This window comes from Pipistrellus hanaki (genome assembly GCF_964339955.1).
Source record: "Pipistrellus hanaki genome assembly, chromosome: X".
Lineage (NCBI taxonomy): Eukaryota > Metazoa > Chordata > Mammalia > Chiroptera > Vespertilionidae > Pipistrellus > Pipistrellus hanaki.
The window spans coordinates 73,984,339-74,006,275 of record NC_140524.1 but is presented as its reverse complement, the minus strand read 5'-3'; the positions used below and the strand labels follow the sequence as shown (position 1 = coordinate 74,006,275).

The 21,937-nt window shown below is 37.7% G+C and overlaps 1 protein-coding gene across 2 annotated transcripts in view; it reads right to left on the bottom strand.

Moving 5' to 3' along the window:
- Positions 1 to 21,937, bottom strand: part of ZC4H2 (zinc finger C4H2-type containing) — a 48,722-nt gene that overhangs the window by 2,403 nt on the left and 24,382 nt on the right. The window contains exons 2-4 of one of the 2 annotated variants that reach the window (XM_084869752.1): positions 2,887 to 3,058; positions 1,165 to 1,337; positions 226 to 388 (exon numbers count right to left, since the gene is read on the bottom strand). In XM_084869752.1, coding sequence (XP_084725878.1) covers positions 226 to 388; positions 1,165 to 1,337; positions 2,887 to 3,058 — 508 coding nt within the window. The remainder of the gene's footprint in view (positions 1 to 225; positions 389 to 1,164; positions 1,338 to 2,886; positions 3,059 to 21,937) is intronic. The other variant, XM_084869753.1, reaches the window with a different exon arrangement.

Genomic DNA, 21,937 nt, shown 5'->3' with positions numbered 1-21,937 from the left:
ATATATATAGTTCATCAGAGCCTGCCAATCTCTTTGTGTTCTAACTCCTCTGAGAATGTGAAGAAACAAAAGAAGCAGTTCCACTCCAGCATACACATCACACTCCCCTTCCTCTGTATCCCAAACAAATGCTGTTTTAAAAAGGCCCCAAATAAGTAAAGCCAATATTCCAAGGTTGCTTAAGGATAAATTGCTTCTTCTACAGCCCCTACCTAGCTCACTCACCTTCATGGGTGGGGGCTGCTGCCTGAAGGTGGCTGTCTGCCGGGTGTCCTGCTTCCTAGCCACTTGAAGTTGTTGGGCAGCAGCGGCTGCAGCAGCCAGGGATTCAGGGATGGGAGGCTCCTGAGGCTCCGTCTGCCACTCTGCTTTCTGCTTCTCAAAGTAACTATGGAGATGGGAGACATTAGCTGAATCATTCTGAAAATAGGAGAAGCTTATCCCCCTTAAAGAATTCATGCCACAGACCCAAGGAGGTTGGGCTGTGGCTCACTTCAGAAAGTTCCTGCACTCTCCCCATCAAAAAGTTCTTCTCCCTGGGTACCAGACCCATTGTCTACTGGGAAGGGTAGCTCTTGCTCCTTGCTCTGACAGACCCAGAAAATAAATAAATCCCAGGGTTAGCAAAGTCTTAAAAGGGCATTCACTTATCCTCATCTCATGTTATTTTATAGTATTTCTATTGTGTCCTTAGGCCTTTACTGGCATACCTCTAGGAATAAGAAACTGACCACTTCCACAGGCAATCTGCTCTACCTTAAGGAAGTGTATTTCATTGTACTAAACTGTACTTTGTCTCTCTGTAATGTGAGCCGCTGGATCTTAAGATGAAGTTCCAGACTAGCCCCTAGAGACCATGAAAGCTTCTGTATTTTCAAAGGTTTTTGGACACCTTTCTCAATCTTGATTTGGGAAGTAACACACACACACAAAAACATAGCTTTGTATTGTTAAAATTGCACAAAGAATTTTAAATACCATCTAGTAATTCTAGTCTAATCATTCTTCTTTTGTTATAATAGCCCAACACAGGAACATGCCCAAGGTCATGCAATGAGTCAGCCACTGACAGGCCTGGGGCAAAGATTGACTTTCACACCAAGCTATTTGTGTGTATATGTGTGTGGTTTGTGTATGTTTCAGGACAGGGGGAAGGCTGCTTACTCCAAGGATAGCTTTTCCTCCTCTTCACATAAATCAGGGAGCCTCTGCAGGCCCAGAGTCATGCGCAGGGCATCCACATGTTCCTTCAGTGGCTTATACTCATCATGTAGCCGGCGAGTAGATTCTAGGAGCTTGTTTAGGTCATTCTCAGACTGTTTGATGGTATTTTCCATCTGGAACACAGAGTAAGGGAGGAACAGAGCAAATACCCCAAGAATCTCCATGATGCTGTATAGGTGAGTAGATATAGCATAGGCTCCAGAGCAAGACCAATATATGGTCAAGTCCTCAATCTGCTATGTATTCTATGTGACTCTTGTCAAGCCTCAGTTTCTTTATCTATATAGTGGTGATAATATTAGTGCCTACTTAATATAATCTTGATGAAGATTCAATCACTGAATTTATATAAAGCTCTCAGTACAGGGGCTAACACAGAGTAAAGGCTCAATAAATGGTAGTTATTATTCAAATACAGCATTCTAGAGCTGGAATGGCCTTTAGAGCTAATTTAGGGGAACTCACCACCATTTTATAAATCAAGGAATTGTCTCAAAGAGAAGGAACTTCCTCAGAGAAATACTTCTTAGGGGGAAAGCCTAGATAAAAATTCAGGGCTTCTGCCTCCCAGGCCAGTGGCCTTTCCCTCAAATTAATGGTTCTCAAAATGTGAAAACAAAATCAGCAGCATCAACATCAGCATCAGCATCACCTGGGAACTCATTAGGGATGCAAATTCTCAGTCACTACCTCAGACATACAGAATCAGAAACTTTAGGGTGGAGTCCAACAATCTGCTTTAGTAGGTTCTCCAGGTGCCTGATGGATATTCAAGTTTGAGATCTACTCACCTAGATTCTCAGTCCCTCTGTGGCTAATATCTTGTTTATTTCATTGGCTCTGTATTCTTGGGTTAGCTGGCAGCAGAACTGCCAACTCCTCATGAGATCCTGGAATCATGTGATTGTGTGACACAAAAAATTTCAAATACCTACTGTTTGAATTGCATTCAGAAAAATCAAGAAATAAGTATTACCACAGAAGTGAGTTTCCCAAGAATAGAAACTCCTTCAAATATAATTTTTTAAAACTTCTCATTATCATGGGCTCTGAGTTGGAAAGGACCTTACAAGTCAACACCTTCAACAACTCTCCTGGTGAAGGAATCATCAATACTGTGGCCCAGATAAGCAATGATTCAGACTCTGATTGAGCAATTCCAAATAGTTAAAAACTTGCCATGATAGCATAGTTCATTCACCATTTTCCAATAATATCCAAAACAGAGACTCTAATGGGGCCCTCCTTTGGCAGGCTGGCAGAGGTGATTTTTTTAGCTTAGTTACAGAAGCTTTGGAGCTCTTTAGGCTAGACTCCAGAGTCAACTGCCTGCTCTACTTTTTACCAAGGCTAGCTCCTAACTCCCAGACTCCAGTAATAAGCGCATCAGAGCTGAATTATACCTTAGATGAATTCCTTGACTGAATTCCTCTTATAGTACAGAGAGGGAAAATAAGGACTAGGAAGAAGGGACTTGTCCAGTGATATACAGTGACAGAGTCAGGCTGGATCTCAGAATTCTTGAATTTTTCCACTCCAACACAGCCCAAAGCCTACTCCCCCAAGTTGGCCACAGCCATATCTTAAGGGGAGACTACAACATTCACTATTACCTATTTCTCAAAGAGCCCAAATGTAAGTTTTAGGCAGCCAGCCACTTACCACATTGATGTCAGCATGGATTAGTCGGAGTTCCTCCACATGGGCCATCTTCTCTTGTAGGAGGAGGTCCATTTCCTGCTTGTATTCCTTCAGGTGTCTCTCTTCTGATTCAAGGGCTTCAAACTCAGCCTTCAAACGGGTCTTGATCTTCTCCATCTGCAGGGTCTTATTCCTGCAATTCCCCAAATCCAGGATACAGACCAGAAGAAGAGAGGAAAATGAGTTATGCTCTAAGCCAGGGCAATCTTTCTAAGTGCCCCTCTCTCCAAGCGGAGCCAAACTGAAGCCATCTCAGAAAAGTTAGAAGATTCTCTTTTTTGAGATAAAAGCTTAGTGGGTCTCAAATAGAAATAATTTTGCTACTTTATGGGGAATTTTCAAACGTGGGACAGGTTTTACCTCCCACCCAAGATGCCAACCATGACTTCCTGAGAAACTCCAGAGCAGCACTGTCCAATAAATATTTTACAATGATGGAAATGTTCTGTATCTATACTTTTCAATACAGTAGCCTCTAGACACATCCAGTTATTGAGCACTTGAAATGTGGCCAGTGACACGAAGGAACTAAATTTTGAATTTCATCTAATTTTAATTAATCAAACTTTAAATTTAAACAACCACATGTGGTTAATGACTATCAAATTGAGCAGCACAGGTCCACTCATCAGTTACAGAAGAACAAGGCAGAAATAATTGTAGTTCATTTCTTTTCTTAGAAAAATAAAACATGTTTCTGGTTGTTATATTCCAATTGCATACCCTCTGACTCAGTAATCCCATACCTGGACATTTTTTCTAAGAAAATAATTGAGGGAGGGAGGGAGGGAGGGAGGGAGGGAGGGAGGGAGGGAGGGAGGGAGAGAGAGAGAGAGAGAGAGAGAGAGAGAGAGAGAGAGAGAGAGAAAGAGAGAGAGGGAGAGATATTTACAAGGGATCTCTTATTAGACTATCAGCTGATTTCACAACAGAAACACATCAGGCCAGAAAGGAGTGGTAGGAAGTATACAAATAATTAAAAGCAAGGGGCTGAATCTCAAACTACTCTATCCAGCAAAGCTATCATTCAAAATTGAAGGTGAAATCAGAAGTTTCATGGGGAAAAAAAAAGGATAAAGGAGTTTATTACCACCAAACCAAAATTTCAAGAAATACTAAAGGGGCTGTTGCAAGAAGAAAAAATAGAGAGGTAGAAACACTGGCATAAACAAAAAAGAATTGCAACAAACAAGGACCTAACAATAATAACCTTAAACATAAATTGATTAAATGTTCCAATCAAAAGACATCGGGTAGCTGAATGCATAAGAAAGCATGACCCATATATATGGTGTCTACAAGAGACTCACCTTAGAACAAAGGATTCACACAGACTAAAAGTGAAGGGATGGGAAAAAATGTTTCAGGCAAGTGGAAATTAAGAAAGAAAAAAAAAAAGCTGGGGTAGCAATACTTATAACTGACAAAATAGAACTCAAGAGGAAGGCTGTAAGGATAAGGAAGGCCACTTGATAATACTAAAAGGATCAATTCAGCAAGAGGCTATAACTCTGGTAAATATATATGCACCCAATAGAGGAGCATCTACGTATAAAAAAATACTTCTGAAGGATATCAAGAGAAAGAGCAAAAGCAATAGAATCATAGTAGGGGACTTCAATACCCACTGACACCACTGGATAAATCTTCTAGAAAACAACAACAACGAGGAAACAGCCATCCTAAAGGACACTATAGAACAGATGGAACAAACTGACATCTTCAGGACCTGAAACCCAAAGCTGGAGAATATATATTCTTCTCAAGTGCACATGGGACATTTTCAAAGATAGTCCTCATGTTAGGACATAGACTAAGTCTCTACAAGTTCAAGAATATTGAAATCATATCAAGCATCTTCTCAGATTGCAATGTGATAAAATTAGAAATCAACTATAATAAAAATAATCATAAACAATCAACTACACAGAGGCTTAATAGCATGCTATTAAACAATGAATGGGTTACCAAAGAGATCAGAAAGAAATAAAATGTCTCCTGGAAACAAATGAAAATAAAAGCACAACAAAGCAAAATCCATGGGACACAGTGTAAGCAATGTTGAGAGGGAAGTTCATAGTAATACAAGCTTACCTCAAAAAAGTAGAAACACATGTAATAAGTTATCTAACCCTACAACTTAACAAATTAGAAAGAGAGCAACAAGAAAAACCCAGAGTAAGTAGAAGGAAATAATAAAACTCAGAGCAGAAATAAATGACATAGAGACATATACATACACACATATATATATATATATATATATATATATATATATGTATATATATATATATATATATATAATTTCTTTTCTTTTCTTTTCTTTTCTTTTCTTTTCTTTTCTTTTCTTTCTTTTCTTTTCTTTTCTTTTCTTTTCCCCCCAATAAAACCAATAGCCAGTTCTTTGAAAGGATAAACAAGATTGATGAATCTCTTGCCAGACTCATTAAGAAATGGAGAGAGAGTTCCCCCCACCCCCAAAAAAAAATCAGAAAGGAAAGAGGTGAAGTAACAACTGAATGCACGGAGATACAAAGGTGTGTAAAAATATACTAAGAATAACTCTACTCCAATAAACTGAACAACCTTGACAAAATGGACATATTCCTAAAAAATATATACAACCTTCCAAAACTCAATCAGTAAGAATCAGAAAGCCTGAATTGACCAATAACTACTGATGAAATTGAAGAAGCAATAAAAAAAATCAACCAGCAAACAAAAGCTCTGGTCTGGACAGCTTCACAGGGGAGTTTTACCAAACATTCAAAGAAGAACTAACATCTATTCTCCTCAAATTATTGTATTCCAAAAAAAATGCAGAAAGAAGGAACATTTCCAAGCTCTTTTAACTAAGCCAGAATTACCCTAATTATCCCAAAACCAGATAAGGACAAAAAAATAAAATGAATTAGAGGCCAATATCCATGATGAATATAGATGCTAAAATCCTCAACAAAATTCCAGCAAATCAGACCCAGCAATACATTAGAAAGATCATACATCATAACCAAGTGCAATTTATTCCATGGATAAAAGGCTGGTACAATATTCACAAATCAATAAACGTGATACATCACATAAACAACCGTAAAGGTAAAAAATCACATAATCATATCAATAGATCATAAAAAGTATTCGACAAGAGAGACAAAATGGCGGAAGAATAGATAGGTGGATTCTGAGCCTTGTCCCAAAGCAGAAAGAGAGAGCAGCTGAGGGTCTGCTGTGAGAGTTTATTAGCAAGCCAAGAGACAGCCGAACACCAGAAGAAACTGGAGGGCCGCTGATCAGGGTGCCCCTGACAGGGAAGCACCCACAGATTAATAGCAATACAATCATAGCAGGAGATTTTAATACCCCACGGTCACCTTTGGACAAGTCATCTAAACAAAAAATCAGCAAAGAAATATCAATCCTAAATGATTCCCTAGACCAGATGGAATTAATTGACATCTTCAGAACATTCCACCCCAAAGCCACAGAATATACATTCTTCTCAAGTGCACATGGTTCATTTTCAAAGATAGACCACATGTTGGGACATAGACAAAGTCTCTTCAAATTCAAGAAAATAGAAATCACACCAAGCATCTTCTCAGATCATAGTGGCATAAAACTGGAAATTAACTACAATAAAAATAATCCAAAGAAATCAAACACATGGAGACTAAACAGCATGCTATTAAACAAGGACTGGGTTACCAGAGAAATCAAGGAAGAAATTTAAAAAATCCTGGAAACAAATGACAATGAAAATACAACTATCCAAAATCTATGGGACACAGCAAAAGCAGTTTTGAGAGGGAAGTTCATATCCCTACAAGCCTATTGCAAAAAAAAAAACCAACAAAAAAAAAAAAACAAGAAAAAATGGTAACAAATTATCTAACTCTACAACTCAAAGAGTTAGAAAAAGAGCAACAAGAAAAGCCCAGTGTAAGCAGAAGGAAGGAAATAATAAAAATCAGAGCGGAGATAAACGACATAGAGACCAAAGAAACAATACAGAAGATCAACAAAACCAAGAGCTGGTTCTTTGAAAGGATAAACATGATAGATGAACCTCTAGCCAGGCTAACCAAGAAACAAAGAGAGAGGACTCAAATAAACAAAATCATAAACGAAAGAGGTGAAATAACAACAGACCCTGCCGAAATACAAAGGATTGTTACAAAATACTACGAACAACTCTATTCCAACAAACTGAACAACCTGGAGGAAATGGACATATTCCTAGAAAAATACAACCTTCCAAAACTCAATCAGGAAGAATCTAAAAATCTCAATAGAGCAGTGACTTGGGAAGAAATTGAAACAGTCATCAAAAAGCTTCCAGCAAACAAAAGCCCAGGGCCAGATGGCTTCACAGGAGAGTTTTACCAAACATTCAAGGAAGAACTAAAACCTATCCTCCTCAGACTATTCCAAAAAATTGAAGAGGAAGGAACACTTCCAAACCCATTCTATGAAGCCAGCATCACCCTAATACCAAAACCAGATAAAAACAACTCAATGAAAGAGAATTACAAGCCAATATCCCTCATGAACATAGATGCCAAAATCATCAACAAAATTCTAGCAAATCGGCTCCAGCAGAACATCACAAAGATCATACACCATGCCCAAGTAGGATTTATTCCAGGAATGCAAGGATGGTACAATATCCACAAATCAATAAACGTGATACATCACATAAATTGAAAGATAAAAATCATACAGTCATATCAATTGATGCAGAAAAATCATTTGATAAAATCCAACACCATTTCCTGATAAAAACTCTCAACAAGGTGGGAGTACAAGAATCATACCTCAACATAATAAAAGCTATATATGATAAACCCACAGCCAACATCATACTCAATGGGCAAAAACTAAAACCATTCCCTGTAAGAACAGGAACAAGACAGGGATGCCCACTCTCGCCACTCCTGTTTGACATAGTACTGGAAGTACTAGCCATCGCAATTAGACAAGAAGAGGAAATAAAAGGCATCCAAATTGGAAAAGAAGAAGTAAAGTTATCCTTATTTGCAGATGACATGATATTGTACATAACAAATCCCAAAGACTCCATTAAAAAACTAATTGACTTAATAAATGAATTTGGCAATGTAGCAGGATACAAAATTAATGCCAAGAAATCTATGGCATTTCTATATACCAATAGTGAACTTACTGAAACAAAGACTAAAAAAGCAATTCCATTTAACATCACACCAAAAAAATTAAGATACCTAGGAATAAACAACTAAGGAAGTAAAGGACCTATATGCAGAAAACTACATGACACTGAAAAAAGAGATAGAGGAAGATGTAAACAGATGGGAAGAACATACCATGTTCATGGATTGGTAGAATCAACATCATCAAAATGTTCATACTTCCTAAAGCAATCTATAGGTTCAATGTACTCCCCATTAAAATACCAATGGCATATTTCACTGACCTAGAAAGAACTCTCCAAAAGTTCATTTGGAACGATAAAAGACCCCGAATAGCCACAGCAATCCTGAGAAAGAAGAGTAAAGTAGGAGGGATCTCAACACCAGACTTCAAGCAGTATTACAAAGCCACTGTTCTCAAAACAGCCTGGTACTGGCACAAGAACAGACATATAGATCAATGGAAAAGAATCGAGAACCCAGATATCAACCCAAATCACTATGCTCAATTAATATTTGACAAAGGAGGTATGAATATACAATGGAATCAAGACAGTCTCTTCAATAAATGGTGTTGGGAAAATTGGACAGATACATGCAAAAGAATGAAACTAGATCACCAACTTACACTATACACAAAAATAAACTCAAAATGGATAGAGGATTTAAACATCAGATGGAAAACCATAAAAATATTAGAAGCATCCACAGGCAGCAAAATCTCAGACGTATGCCAAAAGAACTTCTTCACTGATACTGCCCCTAGGGCAATGGAAGCTAAAGAGAAAATAAACAAATGGGACTATATCAAAATAAAAAGCTTTTTTACAGCAAAAGAAACCATCAACAAAACAACAAGAAAGCCCACTGTGTGGGAGAACATATTTGCAAATGTTACCACTGATAAAGGTTTAATCTCCATCATCTACAAACAGCTTATACAACTAAATAAAAGGAAGATGAATGATCCAATTAAAAAATGGCTTATTTTCGGGGGGATGCCTTATATTTCACTCAGAAGGAAACCTATAAGTAGGTCTTATTTTCGGAGGATGTCTTATTTTCGGGGAAACATGGCATGTAATAATTTCAACAATAAATATTTAAAAATAATAATATTAATAGAAATAATAACCATAAATGTAAATGGATTAAATACTCTAATCAAAAGACATAGAATGGATTAAAAAAAAAAACATGACCCATATATTTGCTGTGTACAAGACAGCCACATCAGAACAAAGGACTCACACAGACTGAAAGTGAAGGGATAGAAAAAAATTCTTCAGGCAAATGGAAGTGAAAAAAGGGGGAGACAGCAATACTTATAGCTATCTAGTAGACCTCAAAGTGAAGGCCATAACAAGAGACAAGATATAATGAAGGCCACTTCATAATATAAAAGTGATTGATAAAATAAGTGGATATAACTGGTAAATATATATGCACCCAATACAGGAACATCCAAATATGAAAAAACAAAAAAGCTTTTGGAGGATTTTAAGGGAGGACTGACAGCTATACAATCACAGTAGGGGACTTTACCCCATTGACATCACTGGATAAATCTTTTGGACAAAAAAATCAACAATGAAAAAATCAATCCTTAATGACTCACTAGATCATATGGTACTAATTGACATCTTCAGAACATTTTACCCCAATGCTACAGAAAATACTTTCTTCTCAAGTGCACAGAGGACATTTCCAAATATAGAACACATTTTAGGATACATACAATCTCTATAAATTCAAGAAGATGGAAATCATATCAAACATCTTCTCAGATCACAATGGCATAAAATTAGAAATCAACTACAATAAAAACACTGAATAACATTCAAACACATGGAGGCTAAATACCATGCTATTAAACACTGAATGGATTATCAAAGAGATCAAAGAAATAAAAAACACCCTGAAAACCAATGAAAATTAAAACACAACAATCCAAAACCTATGGAACACAGTTAAAGCAATCCTGAGGGAAGTACGTAGCATTATTATAGGCCTACCTCAAAAAATAAGAAAAACTTGTAATAAGTTATCTAACTCTACATCTTTAAAAAATATATATACACATATATTTTTTATTGATTTCAGAGAGGAAGGGAGAAAGAGAGACATCAAAACATCAATGATGAGAAAGAATCATTGATTGGCTGCCTCCTGCATGACCCCCACTGGGGATTGAGCCTGCAATTGGGGCATGTGCCCTTGACCAGAACAGAACCTGGGATCCCTCAGTCCACAGGCCAACGCTGTTATCCACTGAGCCAAAAGGGCTGAGGCTCTAGATCTATATCATAAAGAATTAGAAATAAGAGAGAAAAGAAAAGCCCAGAATAAGTAGAACGAAGGTAATAATAAAGTTCAGAGTGGAAATAAATGACATAGAAACACAGGAATGATACAAAAGATCAATAAAACAAAGAGCTGGTTCTTTGAAAGGATAAACAAGACTGATGAACCTCTAATCAGACTCACCAAAAAACAAAGAGGGAGGACCCAAATAAACAAAATCATAAATGAAAGATGTAAAGTAACAAACTGACCCCACAGAAATACAAAGGATCATTTAAAAGAACACTAGGAATATCTCTATTCTAACAAACTGGACAACCTTGACCAAATAGACATATTCCTAGAAAAATACAATCTTCCAAAACTCAATTAGAAAGAACCAAAAAACCTGAAGAGGCTGGTAACTACTGATGAAATTTAAGCAGTCATATTAAAATGTGCCACATATAGAAGTCCTGGTATGGACAGCTTCACAGGGGAGTTTTACCAAACATTCAAAGAAGAACTAAAACCTATTCTCCTCAAAATATTCCAAAATATTTAACAGGAAGGAACACTTCCAAACTCTTTCAATGAGGCCAGCATTGCCCTAATACCAAAATCAGATAAAGAAACTACAAGGAAAGAGAATTACAGACCAATATCCCTGATGAACACAGATGTTAAAAGACTCAACCAAATATTAGCAAATCTGATCAGGCTATCGGCAGGCAGGCAGGTTAGTGGTTAGGAGCCAGCAGTCTCGGAGTGAGAGGGATGTCTGACTGCCTGTTTAGGTCCAATCCCACAGGAATCGGGCCTAAACCGGCAATTAGACATCTCCCAAGGGGTCCCAGATTGGAGAGGGTGCAGGCTAGGCTGAGGGTCAACCCCCCCAGTGCACAAATTTCATGCACCCGGCCACTAGTAAAAACATAAAAATAGAATGTATAATAGAACACTAATCCAACCCCCCAAAAACAAACAAACGAAGTTTAAAAATAATAAGAAAGAAAGAAAAAATTTAGTTTCTTATGTAAAAGATAAAAAACGTGAAGTAGTGAAGTTGGTTCATTTCAGCTGAATATTTAATGTACCATGGGGGCTGGTCTAAAATCCCTCTCCACTGTTCTGTCTGCCAGGTCTCAGCTTCCTGCTAGTCAGCACCATGTTGAAGCTCCCAGCGATCCACTGCTCCTTGGTGTCAGATGCCACAGCATTGGTGTCAGCCAGGTGGGACCACTCTGCCTGCTTTTAGTTGTCTTTACTCAAGTGTCTATTTCTGACACTGCCTTTAGGTGGCAGTGTTTCTGTATTAGTTGCCAGGATCATGTGGCCCTTCAACACAGTCCCCAAGGGTTCCCTGAGGGTATTTTGAATTTTTGTTTCCCTGGCGAGGGCGAGGATGGATGCAGCTGTGCTGCTTAGGAGGGGCCTGGTCTTCAGGAGAAAAATGTCTGTTCAGGGTTCTAGGCATCAGACCGTCCCAGAGCTGGCTACCTGATCAGCTCTCCCTATTTGTTCCCAGCTTCCACAAAGCCACCTTCCCCTAAACTGCAGCCATGGTGAATGTTCGTAATTGAAGTCCTGGGTTTTGTGAGTAAAACTACGGAGATTTTAAAGACAGAGCAGCCCCGCCACTGCACGATCTCGCCACCTCCCACCCCACCCCCCACTGTGCATCCAGTGCAGTTCAGGGCTGCCTTTCTGGTTGCAGCCCTGTGGACACCCTTTCATAGTCGAGTGCTACACTTGTGCCCAATAGCTGTGGGCTTTGATCTAGAGTCCCCCACTGCCAGCCGCCCTGTGGACACCTTTTCACAGTCAAGTGCTACACGTGTCCCCAAGGGAAGGGATGTCGGTTCAGCGCATTCTAGGCTGCATGTGTTTCTCCCCCAGGCCAGATCTCCGATCCTACCAGTTTCCTGGCTAGCTCTGATCTTTCTGTCCAGAGATTCTCTCCAGCTGTGTTTAATTCACCAATTTGGGGTGGATGTTATTCGATTCAGCTGTTTCTTCAATCTGCTCCATGAGAAGGTGCCAGACCTATTCGCCCATTTGGCCACCATTTTGTCTCCCCCGTACAAACTTTTTAGGAGCCCATAGCCAGGGAGGCTGGAGTCTGGGTATTCATGGGTTCGCAGCCATGGCAGCTGGTCCCCGGCTGTAGGGTCCTGGGTGTTGTCCAAAGTTTCCCTGGGTGGAGGTAAGGCTGGGCTCCCAGACACACCCTCTTTCCCCTTCAAGACTGGAGTGGTCTCTGTGGCAGAACCAGCCAACCGGGGATGGATTTCATCAGTAATAGAGGCTGCCCAGCCAGGGGAGCCTGGTCCGCCAGTCCCCAACACTCCTGTGGAATATAATTGTCCCTCACTCACACATACACACACTCCCGGCACATTCATGCTCTCCCCTTTCACTCTCTCTCTTACTGCCCTCGGTCAGCCGCCATCTTGGATCCCCCTCTTCCTTCTTCATATCCCAGATTTACTTCTTTTATTGTTTCCTTTCTTTTGAGAGAAATTCCTTTAGCTATTATTTTAGGATATATCTGCTGGTGACAAATTCTCTTAGTTTTCCTTCATCTGAGAATGTCTTAATTTCTGCTTTATTCTTCATGGATATTTTTGCCATATATAGTTCTGTTTTTTCAGGACTTAAAAAAATCATGTGTCAAGTCCTTTTGATGTGTCATGTTTTATGATGAGAAAAGTACTGTAATTCAAATTGTTTTCAACTGTATATAAAGTGTTATTTCTCTTTGGTTAAGAAATTATTTTTCTCTAGTTTTTAGACATGAACTGTGATGTGGTATGGTATGAATTTACCCCGTTTGCATTTCATAAAGTTACTTGAATCAGTGGGTGTACTAGTATATCTTTTGACAGATTTTTCATTATATATTTTTTCCATTACAGTTTATATTCAATATTATCTTGTATTAGATTTAGGAATACAATATAGTAGCTAGAAAAATCATATACTTTGATTTTTCAAAGTGATCTTCAATATTTCTAGTGCCACCTGGCACCATACATAGTTACTATAATACTACTGACTACATTCCCTATTCCCTATTTACATCACTGTGACTGTTTTGTAATTACCAATTTTCAGTTAATCCCTTCACCCTTTTCACCCAGGCCATAACCCCCTTCCTCTCTGGCAATCATCAATTTTTCTCTGTATCTATGAGTTCGTTTCTGTTTTGTTTGTTCATTTATATTTTTTCAAAATTCACATATAAGTGAAATAATGTCATATTAGTCTTTGTCTGACTTATTCACTTAGCCTAATATCCTCTAGGTCCATCTATATTGTCCCAAATAGTAAGATTTCCATTCTCTTTTATGAATAATATTCATTGTATATAAGTAGCACATCTTTTTAACCATTGGTCTGTCAATGGACACATAGGTTGCTTCCATATTTGGCTATTGTAAATAATACTGTAATAAACATAGGGATATGAATGTCTTTCAAATTAGTGTTTGGAAATTCTTGAGTAAATAACCAGCACATCGTTTTCCATAGTGGCTGCATCAATTTATCATCCCACCAACAGTGCATAAGGGTTACCTTTTCTCTACATCCTCACCAACATCTGTTGTTTGTTGGTTTATTGATGATAGCCATTATGACAGGTTTGAGGTGATTTTAGTTATTATTATAATTTACATTTTCTTGATGATTAGTAGCATTGGACATATTTTCATTTGTCTATGGTCCATCTATATGTCCTCCAAGGAGAAATGTCTATTTAGTTCCTCTACCCATTTTTAATTAAATTTGGGGGGGGTCTTAAGTTGTATGATATATTTTGCATATTAACATGTTACCAGATGGATCATTGATGAATATCTTATACCATTCAGTAGGTTGTCTTTTTGTTCTGTTAGTTTCCTTTTCAATGCAAAATATTTATTTTGATATAGTCCCATTTGTTTATTGTTTCTTTTGTTTCCCTTATCTGAGAAACATATCCAAAAAATATTGCTAACAGCAATGTCAAAGAGTTTACTTCCTATTTTATTTTAGGAATTTTATGGTTTCAGTCTTCTATTTAAGTTTTAATACAACTTGAGGTTTTTTTGTGTGTGTTTTTCTATATGGTATAACAAAGTGGTCTAGTTTCATTTTTTGCATGTAGTTGTCCAGTCTTCCCAACACCATTAATTAAAGAGTCTCTATAATGTTTCTTTTTTAGTCACAGATTAATTGACCATGGAGGTATGGGTTGATTTCTGGGCTATTTAATCTGTTCCATTGATCTATGTGTATTTTTCTTTACTCTGATATCATGCTGTTTTGATCATTACAGTCTTGTGGTATAGTTTGATATCAGTGTGATATCTCATACTTTGTTCTTCTTTTTCAGGATTGCTTTGGCTATTTATGGTCTTTTGTTATTCCTTATAAAATTTAAGATTATTTATCCTAGTTATGTGAAAAATGTCTTTGGCATTTTGAGTGGGATTGTGTTGAATCTGTAGATTGCTTTGGGTAATATGGACATTTTAATGATGTTAATCCTCCCTATCCATGAGAATGATATAGCCTTTCATTTACTTGTGTCTTCTTCAGTTTTTTTCTGGGACCTATCATACCTATATTTTTCTGATTTCTTCCCTTTAAAAAGAGAATATATGTCCAATGCCTGCCCTACCATTATACTTGGAGAGAAGATAATTTGTCTGATTTCATAACTGGAAATAAATTTGTAAATAATTGGAAATAAGATCAATCATCTCTCAAATCTTATCCCAAATGAATTAGATGATATTAAAATGAGACTTTTGAAATGGACAATGATGCTGGAATAGGTTAAGATATTTGGGATTGTTGGGGGGTGAATGAGTTTTGTATGTGAGAAAGACATGCATAGATGTGGAATTGGGTGGAATGTTATGGAATGCATTGTGTTCCCTTTAATTATATGTGTTCAAGCCCTATTCTCCAATGTGACTATATTTGGAGAGAGGACATTTAGGGAGATAAAAAGATAAAATAAGTCATCATAGTTGGGCCCTATATGATAATGGTGCATTTATAAGAAGGATAAGGGATGTGAGCTCTTTCTTTCTCCACATCATTAGAACATAGAAAATGCCATGTGAGGACCCAGGATAGAGGTAGCCATTTATAAGACAGGAATATCCTTTACCAGAAAACAAAATCATTGGCATCTTTACCAAGGACTTTTAATCCCTCGGTCTATGATGAAATAAATGTCTGCCGTTAAAACCACAATAAATTTTTCACTGTGGCACCCTAATCTCACACATGCACAAGTAAAATGTGGTGGATGGCCACATTTAGAAACAAGAAATCCTGGATATTAACAGAGTGCTCCTTGAAACACACACACACACACACACACACACACACACACACACACACACTGAATGGCCAGATTATTGTGATCTCTGAATGCATAATAATCTGGCCACTCAGCATATATATATATTAGAGGGCCCAGTGCATGAATTTGTGCATGGGTGGGATCCAGCCAGCCTGGCCAGGGGGAGGGGACATGGGCAGTTGGCGGGCCTGCCTGCTGGTCGAACTCCTGGTCGAGGGGACAATTTGCATATTAGCCTTTTATTATATAGGATATACACTGAATAGCCAGATTATTATGCATCCAGAGATCATAATAATCTGGCCACTCAGTACATATATATATATTTTTTTATTTTATTTTATTTTTTTTCAAGCAGCACTCTATTAATATCCAGGATTCCTTGTTTCTAAATGTGGCCATCACCACATTTTACCTGTCTACTTTGCCAAGGATAGACTCTCACTTTACTTTCATTTTTCTCCTCCACAAATAACACTTCAATGTATATCCTTGTGTCTTTCTGAGTAAATTTAAGGAGATATATCTCAAGAGTGGAAATTCTGGAACACAAGTAATGTCTATTTTTATTTCATCTAAGCAGTCCCAGTTTGCTCTGCAGGAGAGCTGCACCAGTTTACACTCCTACAGTAGATCATGTGAGCTCCTGTACCTGTGTTTGTACTCAGAAAGCAGGAGCAATGAGGAAACTTGGGGGATCCACCCAATAGGACACCTGTAACAGAACACATTCTGAGCTGGTCTCATTTCTCTGTTAGACAACCTCTGCCCAATTCACTTAGTATTTCTACCCACCACCATCAAGATCTGATTAAGAGTTTTATCTAATGATTGCAGCTCTGGCCCCAACACCCCATCTATGATCTCTGGTGGTTAAGTGAAAATTTTATCTAAAGTTCTGTATTTATTTGCAGTGAGGTCAAATACAGAGCAATTTGGGCACTGATAGCAGCCAAGTGATTCATGTGCATCAAGTTGTTCCAGAGACTTTAAGTCCAATGTGGGTAGGACCTGAGCACATGTGAATTTCCAGTCTGAAAAGGACCTTCAAAGGCATCTACTGTTCCTTCCCCAACCACTATGTAAGTACCATTTATAACATCACTGCCAAGTATTCAATTAGGCCTTCTTTGAACAATTAAGTCATAGAGCTCTTACTACTTATCTAGATAATTCACTCCATCTATAAACAGCTCAAAAATTTGAAAACCATAGGGTCACACAAAACACAAATGCCTCTAGTCTCCCAAAATTCATTTACCCCTATTTTGATAATAAGAGAACCTCTGCTTTACATCTGGGCCTGGGATGAGGACTATATTTTTCCCATCTACTTAGCAGCTATTTGTGGCCATGTGATACGTGCAACTTGTAGGCTGTAACTCTAAAGGAAGAAGCATGCAATTTACTTCCCTTTTGTCTCCTTCCAGCTGCCTAAAATGTGTATATAACATTAAGCCACCTTGAGCCATGTAGATGAGGGCAATACCCTGTACATGGTGAAGCAACAAGATAAAAAGATCCTGAATCCCCAACATTGAGAAACTACATAAACTGTAAGTAGCTTTTTCCTGATAATGTGAGAGAAAAATTATCTTTCTTGCTTTAACCACTGTTATTTTGGAACCCGGTTGGATTAGCTTTACTAATATTCTAACTAATTGGTTATTTTATTAAATTGAATTTAAGATGTTACTGAACATAAGGTACATGTTATTTTACATACAACTAAGAAAATATGCTACCAATTATATTATGACAAAATGTTTTCTTATTATTTAAATGTCAATTTTAGTTCTTGTTAAAAAGAGCTCTTATAGACTTATTTAGGACACTATTTTTATCTGAAGTTTGCAGTCTGATTCATTCCTCCTACACAATAACTTTTCATTTCAAGGGAGAACCATGATGAAATCTTTTTGAAGATATTTTAAATGACAATTAAATTAAACACATACACTGACAATCAAGGAAATAAGTCAGTTAAAATGATGATAGTATGAACAGCCATGGACAAGTACGTATGTATTCATGCAATGATAACAACACAATTACCTCTTGGCCAACAGGCATAGAAAGGTACCATTATAATTAAGATGCTTCATGATATTAGATTTGTAAAATATAAAATGTGTGTGTCTTAAAGGGTGAAATCTGATATTTTGAAACCAAATTTGGAGAATAACATTGACTTCCACTTCTAGTCAAAACACAGTAATAGGAACCAGACATACCTTCTCATAAAAAATAACTAAAACAAATTATATAAACAAAAATGCCAGACAAAATACCTGAAACAAGAATGCTCAAGTTATTGGACATCAGGCAAGTAAACTCAGTGATTTCTGTGAGATGAAAAAGCTTAGATGACCCCAAGCTTTCTGCCTAAATTATCCTATCTTTCTGCCTAAATTAATATTCTAGATTGCAGGGCAGGTATGGGAAACTGACACAGCCTGGCAGTCTACCTCAACTGAGGAAATGGAGCCATGAGTCTGGAGAAGACAAGGCATCTGGAGTTTGCTGGGAAAACTTTTGGAGAGGGAAGAATTGTGGAGAGAGATATTATAAGCTTCGGAGGATCCTCCTCAAATACTTAAGTATTGATAAGCATATGTGTGTGTGTATAAGGAAACTACCTGAGGCCAATGAAAGAACCACTAAAAAGGATTAGAGGGAACAGTGCTCAGAGCCCACACATGGCTGGGAACAGTGACTGTTCCAAACAGCCAATGTGGAAAATTTTCACAATTCACAAATCATTAAAGTACAAAGAAAATGTTTTACATTACTACATGTGAAAATGAGCCCTACACTAAATCATGTGATGGTCCCATTAACTAAGCGGAAAATCACAGTCCAGAAGGTTAGAACCGTTTCCAAGTGTCATAATGACATGCCAGAAGAAAGCTCAAGAATATTTATAAGAATGTGAAAATATGAAAAATCAACAAGGTAAAATTCACAATGTCTGGCATCCAACCAAACCCTGTTAGTATGCAATTAAGCAGGAAAAATGTAATCTCTAACATGGAAAATAATAAAAATAGCATAGAGATGACAAATGTGAACAAAAAGGGGCCACATACTAATCATTACAAGCTCAGGGGAGGGCTACATGGCTGCCTTACAAACTCAGAGATCTAAAATAACTATGATAGGACAGACAAGCAGAGTGAGGACCATGGGCTAGGTACAGAAGGTCATCAGGGTGGAAAGAACTGTGTGCTTAGCAATGGACAATTACACAGTGGGACCGAGCCCCTGCGGTGACCTTTCTCCACTAGCATATGGAGGGTCATGTGGTTTGGACATCCTGACCTTTCCTCCCTAGAGATAGCATCTAACCTCAGTTGTATTTCAGCACCAGATCCAGAAAAGCAATAAAACCAGCCAATGCTGACCTCAGGAATAGCTGCATTGATTAATGACCCCCTGCCCAAGTGCCCACCAATCAATCAGTTGAGACCATAAGCATGAAATATCACATTTGAAAAACTGTTGAATATTCTATTGAGATCTTCCTTGGGACTTCCCCTAAAATCTCTACCCATAAAACACTTAGGAGTAGGACCAGAGGGATCTCCCTCCCAGTAGCATGCCTTTCCCTTTCCCCTCCTCAGCCCTCTCCCCAGGAACATTACCATTAGCTTCCTCACTCCCAAGCTCTTTTACCTTCATAACTTGTTTCCTAAGCCAATTTCTTCTAGGAATTACTTTTTCTACCTCTGTAATTTACCAAATAAATGCTCCCTTAGAGTTTGGGTCTTGGCTCTGAATTCTTTCCTAGCCAGAACCAAAGTACTGAGGTTGCTGAATCCAGGTCCAGTCTGACCTCATGGGTCTAACACCTGGTGCTATTCCCACCACCTACAACATAACCACATAGGATGGACTGAAATTAAAATTTTTTAGCTAAAAGCAGGTCACGGTCCTAGGCAGTCATGTCCTAGGCTAGAATATTTCCTGACAAAAGTCAATCTTTACCTTAACTGAATCTGTCCATAGTCTTTTGCATCTATGGTAACATATCTTTAGAATGTCAAAGTAACTTCCTTTATTCCAGACACCTCAGGGCATAAACACACTAGATCAGAGGCCATAAATCCCCTCACTGTTGTTATTACCAATTGTTAACTGTTGACTGTTAACTATCCTATATCCAACAATGAAAAAGATGTATTATGCCTATCATTTTTCTTTTTATCCAATTCCAGAGGTTTTCCTACTTTGCTTTCTCCCACCTCCCTAATCTATCACCAATGGATTTTATGTAATCCACTTATGCCTTCTCTTTTAAGTGTAATGTATAAACTAAGGTGCAAAACTACTATTCTCTGGAGTATTCTTTCAATCTGTTTAGATTTTGCTTCCAAGCAATTGTTGACAGTTTAGATCAAATAAACAAAATTCTCTACAGGTTTGAATGTTTTTCACATTGACACAGAGTGAATGAATTAGAACCCAAGGATACTAACAGTTACTATTGATATATTTCATATATTCACAAAGCTTGAGAAATTATTGGCCACACCAGGTAGAAATGAAAAAGGCCCAAATAAAATATTGAGAGATGATGTTCTGGGCTACAAACATTGCACAGCTTCTCTGTTGCCTGGAGGCAGGATGCCTTGGGACAGAGGGAGGTAGAGTAGGTCACTGAACAATGGGTTGGTTGGAGTTTAGAGGGACGTGATGGTTCAAGCTCCAGCCAAGCGTGCCCAGGCATTGCACCTGTGCCCTGAGTTTCTTGGAAACAGCTGAAATAACTTTTGTAACCTTTGGGTTGTCATTGTAACTGTCCTAACTCCCTCTTGTAGATTCTGGGTATAAATTTGCTGTAACACCTGTGGTCTGCACTGTAGTTTGGCCTTTACCACGGTGAAGTACTACAACTGTAGTTGCTGACCAGCTTAATAAAGGCTCATAAATTTTGATCTCTGTCTCTGGTGGTCATCTCTTGTGGGTTGCCCCCTAACAATGAAAAACTGCATTAGTGAACTAAGACAATAAAGGAGAAAAGACTAATGAATATGAAGACATAGCAATAGTAAATTTCACAAATTATGTATGTCGAGAAAAATAGATTTGAAAAAAAATCAGAATCAGCAGAGTGTGTGGCTACTTCAGTAGCTAAAAATTCCAGACTGCCAAAACTAGTTTGGCTCAATGGATAGAGTGTCAGCCTGCTGACTGAAAGGTCCCAGGTTCGATTCCAGTCAAGGGCATGTATTAATACATTGGTTGCAGGCACATCCCCAGTAGGGGGTGTGCAGGAGGCAGCTGAGTCAATGTTTCTTTCTCATCGATGTTTCTAACTGTCCCTCTCTTCCTCTCTGTGAAAAATCAATAATAATAATAATAATAATAATAATAAATATATATAATAAAATTATATATATATATATATATATATATATATATATATATATATATATATATATATATATAAAATGAAAAAATAAAAATTCCAGACTGGGAGAACATCTTGCCAAAGTATGTATCTGATGAGGGACTTATATCCTGAACATATAAAGATTACTCAGTTGATTACCCAACTGATAATTGAGGAAAAGGTTTAAATAGACACTTCATCAAAGAAGATATAAGGGTGCAAATAAACCCATAAAGAAGATGCTCAAAATTTTAGTCATTAGGAAAATGCTAGTTAAAACTAAAATGAACTACAAAGAACTACCATTTCACACAACTGGGGTGGCTAAAATATCCTTTTAGACGCACAATAACAAGTGTTGTTGAAAATGTAGAGAAACATACCTTCATATTTTGCTTCTGGGGATGGAAATTGGCACTACGATTTTGGAGAAAAGTTTTGCAGTATCTTTTTTTCAAATATATATATATATATATATATATATATATATATATATATATATATATATATTACTGATTTCAGAGAGGAAAGGAGAGGGAGAGAGATGGAAACATCAATGATGAGATAGAATCATTGATCAGGAGCCTCCTGCATGCCCCCCTACTGGGGATTAAGCCCACAACCCAGGCATGTGACCTTGACTAGAATTGAACACAGGACCCTTCAGTATCCAGGCCAATGCTCCATCCACTGAGCAAAACCAGCCAGGGGTGTTTCGCATTATCTTAAAAAGGTATATGCATGTTTGTTATATGACCCAGAAATTTACTCTTAAGAATCTAACCAGAGAGATTAAAAATGGTG